At 38.5% G+C, this 12589-nt stretch overlaps 1 protein-coding gene across 1 annotated transcript in view; it reads right to left on the bottom strand.

The window, feature by feature from the left end:
• Positions 1-9608, bottom strand: part of LOC126419134 (regulator of microtubule dynamics protein 3-like) — an 86137-nt gene extending 76529 nt beyond the window's left edge. The window contains exon 1 of the mRNA XM_050086240.1: positions 9072-9608. Within this exon, the coding sequence (XP_049942197.1) occupies positions 9072-9418 (347 nt within the window). The 5' untranslated portion in view covers positions 9419-9608. The remainder of the gene's footprint in view (positions 1-9071) is intronic.
• Between the last annotated feature and the right edge of the window lie 2981 nt (positions 9609-12589).

Genomic DNA, 12589 nt, shown 5'->3' with positions numbered 1-12589 from the left:
TTTGGGAGTGGGACAAAAGGTGAGGCCTTTGGAAAGAACTGATACTTCTGTGGGACTAGGCATCTGGAGGAAAGGTATGACTGTGTTGCGGGTCTGTTTAGGTTTTGAGTTCTGTGTGGAGGTGGGAGGGAGTTTCAGAGGGTGGGGTAAAGTGAAGTAGGTCTGCGAGACAAGGTTTGTCAGCTATGATGGGGTGTGGGGAAGATTTGAAGGTTGTTGTAGAAGTGGTGGACAGTGGTACTCCGAGGTGGGAGTAGGAAGTGAGCAGGATGGAGAGCTTTTTGAGGTGGCATTGTGCATGTTGCTCAAGTTCCTGCACCACAAAAGTTTCAATGTGTGTTATGGGTTCCAGGAATTTGGGATTACATAGCAGGAGAATTTTGCGGATGGAGAGAAGGTACTGCAAGGAGGATTGCAGGACTATGTTGGTGAGGGCTAAGGATTGCCGGAATCTGAACAGGTGGAGGTCATTATGGAAGGAGGGGTGGCAACAAGAGATGGGTAATTTGACGGTAAGGCCATTAGGGGGGATTTCATGAGCCAAGCAACAACACAGGAACAGTATATGGGACTGGGATCTGGCTAGGGATAAGGAAACTTTTCTGTATTGCCGTAGATGGAAGGAACGAGGATCCATGGTGGTGCAAAAATGCGAAACAATATGCAAGGAAGTAGAATTATGTCTGAAAAATTACGCAAACATACACCCAAATACGTGTGAAGAGTACAAAATGGATGCACAGGGCGGAAAAAAGAGATGAAATCTGAGGAAGAGGACGATAGTGGAAGGCGAAAACTCACGAAATTTGGCGAGAAGTGACAAAGGTCAAAGTAGAGAATGACTAATCATTAATAAATATAAGTATATTACTGTGGGTAGCAGGTTTGAGGGCGGATAAGTGTAGACTCCTCACCCATCCAGCCCCCTCCCTGTTCCCATTCCAGCACTACACAGCCGTCTTTTCACCGCCACACCCAGTTTTTTAATTTCTTTTTTTATTATTATTATTACTCTCCTTTCTGCTACTTACCACCTCCCCCATCCACACCTTCTCTCCTACCCTCCGTCTAACCTGCAACACTTCACTGTCTGCCACTCCCACCATACTATCCCTCCCACTCCCCGTCCCACCCCAGCCTCCTCCTACCCCCACCCAATCACCACTTCCATCATGCACTGGTGCTGCTGCTCGCAGTGTAGTTTCAGCTCACAGAGACTACAGATGCGAGTGCAAGTTGTGCTTGTGCACGCGCGCGTGTGTGTATGTGTGTCTACTGCTGACAAAGGCCTTAATGGCCGAAAGCTTTGACTCTGTGAATCTTTTTATTGTGCCTATTGCGGCTCAGCATCTCCGCTATATGGTGAGTGGCAACTTTCCTTCTCTGGTACTGTTACATTCCATCCTGGATTTTCCATTGTTTGACAGTACAAATTGTGAATCTTTTAAAAACATCAGTACAACTGAATGCCTGAGATGGGCCTAAGATCGTTTAGTAATAGGTTCTTGTTAATTATTTAGAAGAGTCATATCAGTCCAATTCATCATGCTTCTAACTGATCAGTTTGTTGCATGTCACCATTTCTGGACGGGACAATGAATATGTTCCTGCTGTAGCAGTATGAGGATTCAAGATTGTCTTTAGTTCCCTGCTGCTTATGACAAGGATATCTGCATCACTGGGGAATGTGAAAGAGGTGAATGGTCCTTGTGGATATAAGAAGCTAATTGTGGTTTAATCCTTTTCCTGATTTCTTACAACTACACAGGTTACCCACCAGTGTCCATTATATTCGTAAGGAACATATGTGGAAACCATCACAAAACTCATTTGACAACTTTATTGATTTTTTTCCTGACAAATTAAATTCAGTTACATGACAATTCTTTGCAGTCAACAAATCAACAATCTACCCCCCCCCTTTTTAAGGGAGGTGGGGGGTGGGGGGACTGAAAGACCTTTGTGGCACAGGACAGAGTTCAAGGTTATCACTGGACCAACACACAAGCAATAATTTACCCCTTTGTAGATGGGCTACAAGGGTGGCGACAAACGCGAGTGCACGTTAGTCTTTGTCATTATATCAGAATGCCTCCCACCCAACACAGTTACTGTGCACCTGTTACAGTCTTACTTGATCGACTTTCTGATCGTAACATTTAACAGAAAATCACATAAAATATATTACTTCTCTGATGGAGTGGCATCTCCGCATAAAGACAGAAAGGACTTCATCAACCCATGCTATCATGACTTCATCAACTTGAGCTATCTTGAAAGATTTCCATATTGAAGCACAGTGGCATTTTTATGCCATCTCTCTTGCTAAAGGAGTTCGCAACGGAGTTGGTGGAAAAGTCACGCGACTAGCTGCTCCTAGGAAGTCAGCAACAACTGTAAACTGATCAAATCATGACACCTGAACAACTTCATGTGTTTGCCAAAGACGATGTTGAAGGGATCAATTTCAAGTATGCTATGAAAATGAGGAACTGAAACTCACAAGAGAGATTTGAGAAAAGATGCACAATTGTAGTGACAAAAGAACTTCACACTTTTACTCCTCTAAGCGAGGACATAATAACAACAAAAGTGTATTTGGACTCTAATGAAAGCAAAATTGAACTGGTGACAGTTGTTGACAGTGATTCAATATCATTTAATTACATCAAAGGATATACTGCTTATGAATACAATGGACACTACTGGTTGCGCTCTGTAGTTGGAAAAAATAAGGAAAATAATAAATCACAGTTAGCTCCTTACATAAACATCTTTCACATTCCCTAGTCATGTAGACATTCTTTCCATAAGCAGCAGGGAACTACAGACAATACTGAACCTTCAAGATTCAAGATGCTACAGAGCGAACATATATATTATCGAATACAGAAATAGTGATGTGCAATAAACTGACTGATTAGAAGCATGATGAACTTGACTGATATGAATCATCAAAATAAGTAACAAGAACCTATAAGTAACTGACTTTAGGCCTCCCTCTGGTATTTAGCTGTAGCTGTATTGAATTTTTCAAAAGATTTACATCTTTCACTGTTTAATTCAATATAGGTAAAGCAAATGGCATACTCCATATCAATTCAGGCAGGCTACAAAAAAATCTTACCTTCATAGCCTCAGATGTTATTGAATTCAGCATATGTTAAAATGAAGGACTAAGTAAGGAACACATTTTTTTTTGTTGTCTCCAAAAAAAATTTCTACCCCGAGATACAGCCCCCCAAAGACAATATTGTGCATTTTGAAGATGCGAATTTTGGGAAAAAAAAAAAAAATTAAAATGCTGTATCTCTGGAACAGTTCCAGATATTTTGTTCTTTTTTTTTTATTTGAAAGATATTTGCTTTTTGATTACAAAGAAATCTTCCATTGGGACTTATATGTCAATGTTCTTTTACTATAGCATTTTAAACTTTTTTTATAATTTATGGAATTTTTTTTTCAACTTTTTTTATAATTTATGGATTTTTTTTTTCAAAAATGCCGATCTATACAATTTTGACTTTTTTTCCCTGTTGAATAGTACCATACAGTTCTACATTCTCTGAACAGGAGAGCTTTCACTTTTAGGTTGAACAGGTTTTATAAACAAATGAAATTTTTGGCATGCATAAAACCTGTTTTATTACCACATTATCACATAGCAGATTCATAAAAAATCAAAACCTAGTCTTATTTAACATAATTTTAGTTTTGAAAGAAGAGTAATTGACTCACTTTTCACGCATTTTAAATGGTTCAAAAATCATGTAAAACATCCAAAGACTTAAAGGTTTCAATTTATACAACTTCTGTGGCCTCTGTTTTGTACTGAAATTAGCCAGTCAATGAACTAAAAGTGTGTTCCACTTCTTCAGTACCTTCCTTTGATACAGAGTGATGCTTTCCTGTTTAACCAATAGGAACTGGAGAACTTACAATCTTCAAAACATTGTGAACAGGAAGTGAGCACTGATGGTGGTGGTGTTGTCCTTCAGCTGGAAACCTATATCCAGGAGCTGGTCTATGTGGTAGCATAAAGTTCAATTCAATTTTGCTTAACTCATAACTGGTGTCTACAATCTCTGCAATCCACCAGTCAGAATCTCTCTCTCTCTCTCTCTCTCTCTCTCTCTCTCTCTCTCTCTCTCTCACACACACACACACACACACACACACACACACACACACATATCCCTCTTCTTAGGTTGTGAATCTGAATATTATCCTGCTGTTTCTGAGTTGTTGGCCAAACTAAAGAAATTTCTTCTTTCTTGCTATTTAAAGTGCGTGCAATATGAGTTCACCCATAGCTTTGAGTCCAAAAATGTGTCTTCTGAATTCTTTTCACAAGAGTAGTTGGACCATTCTTCTTTCTTTTGCCCATGGAATTCTTCAATTTCTTCTTTGGACAAAAGAATGAGGGCTGTGGATGTGTAAGATTTCATGACTCTCATAAAATCCTCAGCACTCTGGATCACAGCTGCATTTGGGCCACAAAGATTATGTTTTGTAGCACGGTGCTTCAGCAGGCCTCCTACACCATCACATGGCCCCTTCCGTGACAAGTAGCACTGTATACCCAGTCAATAGGCACAAGTGACTTACTCAATTCAAACTGCTTGTAACGATTTTTAAAATGACTAGGAGCACCATCAGAAATAATAATGATCTTCTCTGTCCGTGTTTGCAGTTGAAGAATTCTGCGCATTGCTAGAAAAGCATGTGCTGAGTCATGTCCTTTGTCATCACTTACAACTGCCACACTTGTGATCTTGTTTTGAAAATATGTCACTCCTGGGCAAACTGAAACCTGGTCATTACTCCAACGATACTGTTGTACTTCTTGTGGGAGAATTCCTGACCAGTTCTCAGCAAAATTACAGTGAAGCACTAAACATAGTCCTTCAGCCTGTACACACCCTTTCACTTCTGCAATGTGTCGCCGTTGCAATTTCTTCAGATGCTGGTGTGTTACTGCTTTCACTGACCATTTACCAAGTTCATCACTGAAACTGCCAAAGGCAACAGTTTCCTGAATTCGTTTATTTTCCTCTCATGTCACATATGTAATTTCTGCAGAGTTTTCTGCTATGTCTTCCAGGCCAAGTAGCTGTAAAGACAGTACTCCCTTTTCAGGGCAGTCACCACATTCTTGAAACAAAGAAGTCTCTCGCTTTATGTCACAGACTACTAATGACTTCACATGCCCAACTAAGGTGTCACATGTCACATGCTCCAGTAAGTTCTTCAAAGTTACCACAAAAAGTTCAAAATACGCACAGTACACACAAAAAGAGACATCTGCTAGGTGGGTGTGGAACTACCCACCAATATGTCAAGTTGAGAGAGTGAATGAGTGAGAGCAAGTGCTCCAAAAGCTAGCAAAGCACAGCTCTGTATCTTTTGTGTGTTCCTATGATGATGCAGTGCTTCTGCCTTTCAATGCGTTGTCTCCTTTATTCCTAAATAATTCATATCCTTCAAATACATTATTTTGAGAATTTTAAAAATAATTTTTTCAAAAATCAGAAAATTTAGGTCGACCGAAGCGTCCGATCCCACCCGTTGGCTTTGACCCGCGATGGTGCGGAATGTAGTTTGTGAGAGTGGCGTGTTTGTAGGTGTCATTTTGATGCGATCGGTGGTGATCTCTGGTGGTGTGTTAGGTGATGTTTTTGGTTTAGTTTGCAAGTGTGGCGTCGTGTGTGAATTTTGGTAAATTGCTTTTTTTATGTCTTTGGTAGGTATGGATATGACTGACAGGGTCAACAGTTTTCGGTTGTCGGCTATGATGGTGGACAGTGCATTGTCTCTCATAAAATTTCTTCAACTATTCAGATTTTTGGATGAAGTTGTGAAGTGTTCAGTATGTCGTGAAGAAATGAGGCTTACTTAAAGTTCCGGTGTCTCGGACCATGGACGATGTCGTAAGGATAATAGGTCAAGGGAAGTGTTCGATCCCAATGTGTGGCTGTGAATGTTGGTATTGTTATCGGGAGATGTTTTTGAGCTACATAGGTCAAAGGAAGTGTTAGGCCCTAATTTATGGCATCAGGAGCTGCTGTTGGGCTATACAAGTCAAGGGAAGTGTCCGATTCCAGATGATATTGTGTTTAGTGGAATTTGGAGAGTTTTGTGATGTGGTTTCTTTTTTGTCGTTTTGGGTGGTTTTGTATGGGGGTGGGTGTCTAAATTTGTTTATATTTAGTTTGTCCCCACCCAAAAACCCCTGCGCTTGTCCCGTTAGTGTCATTAGGCTTTTTGTGGACCGTGTGTGTTTGTTTTTCAATATATTTTCGTCCTCATAATGTGTACATAATGACTTTATATGCGCCATATTGGAATCATGGTTTATGGTCGTTTCTGCCATATTTGTGACGTCATGGGTCAAAGCAGACGGGCTTTAGCACCCCCTTCCCAGTATTCTTTTGCCAGAAAAATTGGAAAAAAATTGTTGTGTGTTACTACTTATGAATACTACATGTATACATTCCTTCTAATAAATCCAAGAGGGTCAAATTGAAAATAATACTTTCATTTGTTGATTTGACATGGAATGACCCTTCCACAATGCATTTAATGGTGGAATTGACACAGGTGTGACAGTTTTTCAGGAAGAAAGTACTGATGTGGACAAAGGAAAACATTTATGATGTGCATAAATAACAACATACAATGAAGAAACAATTTTCATTAAATGAAATTTTTAACAGTGAAAAAGCCTGCTCATTGAAGGAGTAAATACTGCTGTTTTAGACATTATTTGGTACTTATAAAGAAACAGTAATACAAGGGAGTAAGTAATAAGTCTACATACTGTTTAATGTGTGCATGCAGAGTATGACTTTCTGTAGTAAATAATTGTTGGTGTTTTGAAATACTTGGATAAGAATTTTCTTGCCCTAAAACCTCTCTGTAGTTTATCATGTAAATTTTGTCATCATCATCATTATGAAATTTGACCTGGTCATCAATAAACTATCACTGGTCATTTTCTCTGTCAGTATTAGGCTAAGTGAAATGACATTCTGCCTAAAGTGTGGACACACAATCCATTTTGTTGATCTCAAGTGGGAATCAACTTTTATCACAGTGTGCCAATTAAAAACTTAGGAGAAACAATGGTGGACAAAAAATTCTGCAATTTTTATCAGAGCAATGGAAGTGTTTTATGTGGATAATAATAGTAAAATGAAAGTAGGTACCTCATGCATGTGTCAGAAAAGTTTACATTTAAGAATTAATTATCTTACATTGTTCAAAATACCTACTGACATCGCCTTTCAAAAGTGAAAGAGGAAATGTCAAGGTATCGGTCTGCAAATAGGAAACCTGACCAAGTGATCATAAATATAGTTGAAGAATTAATAATGCATTTAGAAAGTTTGTATATGAATAACAGAAGTGGGGTATGTAGACAAATTTCGAAAATTTACTGTATATGGTCACAGGTGTAAAAGGACATGGGTTAAATACTGAGAAAATAGTTAAAAGTACAGCTTCATGTAAATAGGCCTACATAAGTGTCCGACTGACAGCAGACGGGAAAGTGGTTCAAGATGTACAGAACAAAATAAGAAAAGAAAAGATCACGACATTGCTAGAATTATGGAACGATAGTATCTCCAAAAGGAGTGCACAAAAATTTTGTGTAAAGCACTGCGTCATAGGAGCAAAAGTATGGACACCTGCAACAGTTTATATATTTGCAAACCACACAAATACACAGGCTCAAGAATATGGACATCAAACAAATAAAGGAAATATATTTGGGACTGGTATAGTGGATAGAAAAGAAACAATTGGAATAGCACAGCTAAACAAGACATAGGAGCTTGGAGCCTTAAGGAAAGTGGAAAAGCGATGGTCCTAGGTAGGTCTGGATGCAGGAAATGAATAGACTGTATACGAGAGCCAACAGACAGGAGATATTTCTATGGAAGTACCACTATTCGTGAAGACTGGCTTGCAAAAGACAGTCAACAACACTGTAAAAAACCCACTGCAATAAACAGTAGATTGTAAAAGAAATAAATTGCTGGAATGAGCATGCAATCATTATGAGCTTTTGCAAAACTAAATGCACTGTGTAGATATCTTAATTATTTTTTAGTCACATTTGTTGGCTTCCAACAGCTCACAACCAAACTTTCACAGCCAAATTTCTGGGGGGAGATAAGGTGAGGTTCAAATCTGTGACTTAAGCTGATTTTCTAACAGCCGCCAACAACAGCTAAAGAAACTAAAAGCACAAAACCAATAAGGCAGTATCATTCAAGTAGAAAGTAATTTAGTCAGTACAAATAAAGTATGGTAACTGCTAAATAAATATAAAGCTATAAAAATGGTTGCTTTGTTTGTTTTCATAGAAGTAGCTTCCTTTTTAATTTAATCAACTGGCATTAAGCATGGTCAGCATCAATGAATTTAAAGAGAATTTATTGACAATGCAATATATGATTAGGTTTCTGCAATGTTCCTGTCTTTTTATAGTGATACACTTGCTCGTTCCACATTCCTGGAGATTCTCCTTCTTTATGGGACCTACACAACACAATGAATGAACAAATAAAATCACTGGTGTCCACTGTGGTGTGTAATATGCTAATCTATTGCTGGGGCTAATTTTTTCTTGGCTCTAAACCTGAAGTACCACAACCAGAATTAGGAGAGTAGGCCTATGAAAATAACTTATGGACACCCAATAACAAACCAATTCATTAGTCTAACAATGGAATCCAAGATCTGCAAAATTTTCAAAAAACAATTCCAACTGGCAGAAAACTGGTAAACTTTTAGTTTTCAGTACCACTATTAGTATTCACGCTTTATTTGCCACAGTATAATTTTGCAGTAATATAGGATTTGTCTGTGTAATATAAGAAAAAAACCTACGTTATCTATAAACAGATACATAAATGAATGAAGAAAATGGATATGATATGCCGTCGGGACACTGACATTCATGCCAAAAAGTAAGGTCAGTGATTCCTTAACACCGATACGAAAAGAAGGGGGTGGAGGAGGAGGAAGATACACTAATACGAGATAAATTACAAGGTATTTACCTTTCGTTGTCAGAAAAATCAAAGAACTCCTCGTCATCTTCTGTGGATCCAATCGCGGATAAAAGCTCGACATCAGACGTTCCATCACTTGTGGTACTTCTACTTGAAATACTTCGTGCGTTACGCTTTCCTGATTTGTTTTTCTTGCCTCCTGCTTCTCGAAGCTGTTGAACTTCGTACCTTAAGTCGTCAATATCGGTTGCTAACCTATGTACATCATGTTCTACAGCTAATCTTCTTTTCGTTGAGAACTGTTCTATAATAAAAAATGAAACAGCACCTAGTGCAACTCCGAGTCCCATAGCAAGGGCTATGAGTCCTCGATAAAACATAGCATCGTTAACCATTTTGTACTTCTCTTGGCTTGATCAATACCCAAAATTTACTTCCACACTTCCTTCTCTGTTTCCACTCTTATCCTAAAGTTCCTATGGTACACAATACACAAAAACACTATTCCAGGGGCTGCCCCACATCGACCATAGTTCATCCCCACCAGCTTTACTGCGCATGCGCGGCGATCAACTTTCAAAACATGCCCTGCGGTCTGCACAACATCGGCCACCATGTAGATGTGCCTATCCAGCGTACCAACCGTACGACCTGGATCGTACATCTACGATAATTTGAGATGGTACACGGACGTAAGATCCACCCTTCGCATCGCACATCTACTATACGAGCTTTTGAAACGCTCATTGTTTTTAAGATTTCGTCTTTTTTATCGTCTTAATTTCATGGTTTATTAAATTTTGACAATTTATTGCACAAATGCGATTTCGAGCAGCCTACATGCCAGTCTGTCGAGCCGTGGGATCCCCCAATTTCATTACGCTGCAGCCGCACTTAGATTATACCGCGAGATGGATTGACTGGGGTATTCACCATATTGACTGCTTTACATCCTGCGCTGTGTTCATACATAAGAGCGTTCCCAGTTGGTGGGATTACCCGATTTTCGGATAAAACCTTGGTCAGTGGGTATTTGGTGGGTAATTACGCGATTTTCGGGTAAAACCTTGGTCAGTGGGTATTTTAGAGGGTAAAATCAAATGGAGGATATTTTCTAGGTAATTTCGTAATTTTGACACCGAACATTTTTGTTTATATTCAAATCGTTCTTCAACTTTTTTAAATGGTAAGTACAGACACAGTATGAAAATATAAGAATAGTTACACGTGCTTTGTACGATGAGCATGGGAATTCCCCGGTTTCTCTGCCCTTGCTTTCGCCGTTTGATTGAACTGGTATGTATCGTATCGTAAGCCTACTAGTCAGCTTGTTGTTCTTGTGACAACAGTACCTCACATTTTATTGGACAAACAGATTAAATGTTCTGTTGTAGGCCGCCCCGTGTTTAGATAATGTTACGCCCATGAACTCAATAACTTTTTTCGACCAGCCCCCTCCACCAACAATAAATTTAGTCAATTTTGAAAAACATTTACCATTAAAATCATAAACAGGCTATTTAAAATAAGTATATATATAACTCAAAGAAGAAATCTACGAAAAAGGATAATGTTGAATGAAATTATCTCAATTGATTATTATATCAACAAAGAATGTCACCAGTTTCAATGTGTTTCTTCTTGCCTCGTTAGCATCAAAAACGTTTATCACATTTTCAAAGTCCAGTTTCACCGTCAGATCATTTTCTATTACTAATACAGCCAAGTGATTCAAACGATCTTGAGTCTGGGAAGCATGCAAGTAGTTCTTAAACCTTCCAAGAACTGAGCAGAGCAGTTCATTGCTGGTGTGGTCAAATAAATTTGCAGAGCGATGTTTGGATAAATATCTAAGAGATATTTCTCTCTTAGCATTTTATTTAAGAGTGGTAAAGAAAGACCATTCTCATATCCATAACTCAAAAAGTAGCTTTTGAGATGGACACATTCTGTTCCAAAAGAATTCTCTATACCCTGAGTAAATATGCTGCAGCTGTTTTGCAGCATTATAGACTTTGTAAGGGTCCATTTCCATTAAACTGGAAAAGAAAGAGAACTTTTCAGAAAACTCTTAGTAGACATCAAGACGGTTATTGAGTTCTGCAGACAGTCTGTTCAATATAATTAAATAATTGGTTTAGTCTTCAGTAAGTCAGCTTCAGATTTGCAAACCACTGTTTCATTTTCTGACTCAGAGTCTGAACCACCAAAGAACTTCTTTCGTTTCTTCACACGTTTTTCTTGAGTTTCATTGATTCGCAGAATATGTTGCGTGGTCTCCAGTTTTCTCTCTGCCAACTTTTTGACACTTCAAAAGACTTAGTGATCTCATCTATGTGAGTCAGAAGTGACGTATAAGATTTCACTACTAGTGATATGTCAACTTCTTCTGACAGTAGTGCTGTACTTACTGTAATGAAGCGTTCCAAAATACTTCCCCATATTGTGTCATGAATGCAACAATTTTAGAGTTAAGTTGTTGCAATATCCCTTTTGCTTCTGATTTAATAACAGCTTTCTCGCTTTTCTCTTCAGAAATTCATTTAAGATCTTTATTTATTGCATCCCAACTAGTATTTAAGCGTTTGTAAGCATATTCTCGAGCTGACCATCTTGTAATGCAGAGAGACTTTAAACTCAAGTCTCCATCTTCGAAAATTGTCTGTAGATTTTTCCAGCATTGTGTAGATGACGGAAAAAAATGTGAATCGTTTGTAGTAGGTCAAAAAATGTTGTAGCCATTTTACAGCAAGTAGCTGCCCTTGATCCTACCAGATTCAGGGAATGAGTGGAGCAGGGCATGAAAAATTCCAAACGATTGAACGATTTGATTTGGACTTGTAGGCCAGAGCAGATCCCTGTCATATTTGCAGCATTAACGTAGCTTTGGCTATGGCAACTGCATACATCCAGTCCACGGGAGATGAGAAACATAAGCACAAAATCTACCAATTCTTTCCCGGTATGTCCAGCATTTCTCATAAATTCTACAAACTGCTCTCATGGTTGACCATCTTTATTTACATGTCGTATAACGGAACTTAACTGATCACAGTGTGAAACACCAGGTGTATAATCCACAATAATTGAGTACTACTTCGTGTCAACTATCTCCTGTATGACCTCCTCTGTGACAGTCTTCCCCATAATAGTGATAATTTCTTCATAAGTGCTAAATGATAAATATGAGGTGTTTCCTTTAACCTGGTTTCCATGTTTAGCTATATGAGTTGCTAAGAATGGACCAAATTCTGCTATTAGCTCTAAACACATCACAAAATTGTCATTCCATATGGAACCAAACTGTTCTTCATCTTCACAAAATGGAAATTCCCTTGAGGAAAGCTTTTTCACTGCAGCCACTACCCTCTGTAGTACATTTCTCCAGTACTGTACTTCTTTTTGCAGCTGAGTGATAAATTGTTTACCAACTCTAAATAGATTATTTACATTTTGTCTGGAACTTACAACACAATCGTTATGTGCACATTGGAAATTTCATGTTCAGTTACCCTTTGATTAGCGTGTTTCCAATCACTAAAGCAACTTGCAGCGAACTGGGATGA

The sequence above is a fragment of the Schistocerca serialis genome, chromosome 9 (genome assembly GCF_023864345.2).
Source record: "Schistocerca serialis cubense isolate TAMUIC-IGC-003099 chromosome 9, iqSchSeri2.2, whole genome shotgun sequence".
In the NCBI taxonomy this organism is placed as follows: domain Eukaryota; kingdom Metazoa; phylum Arthropoda; class Insecta; order Orthoptera; family Acrididae; genus Schistocerca; species Schistocerca serialis.
Note: the sequence above shows the minus strand (reverse complement) of the source record. Positions and strands in the feature narration are given on the sequence as shown.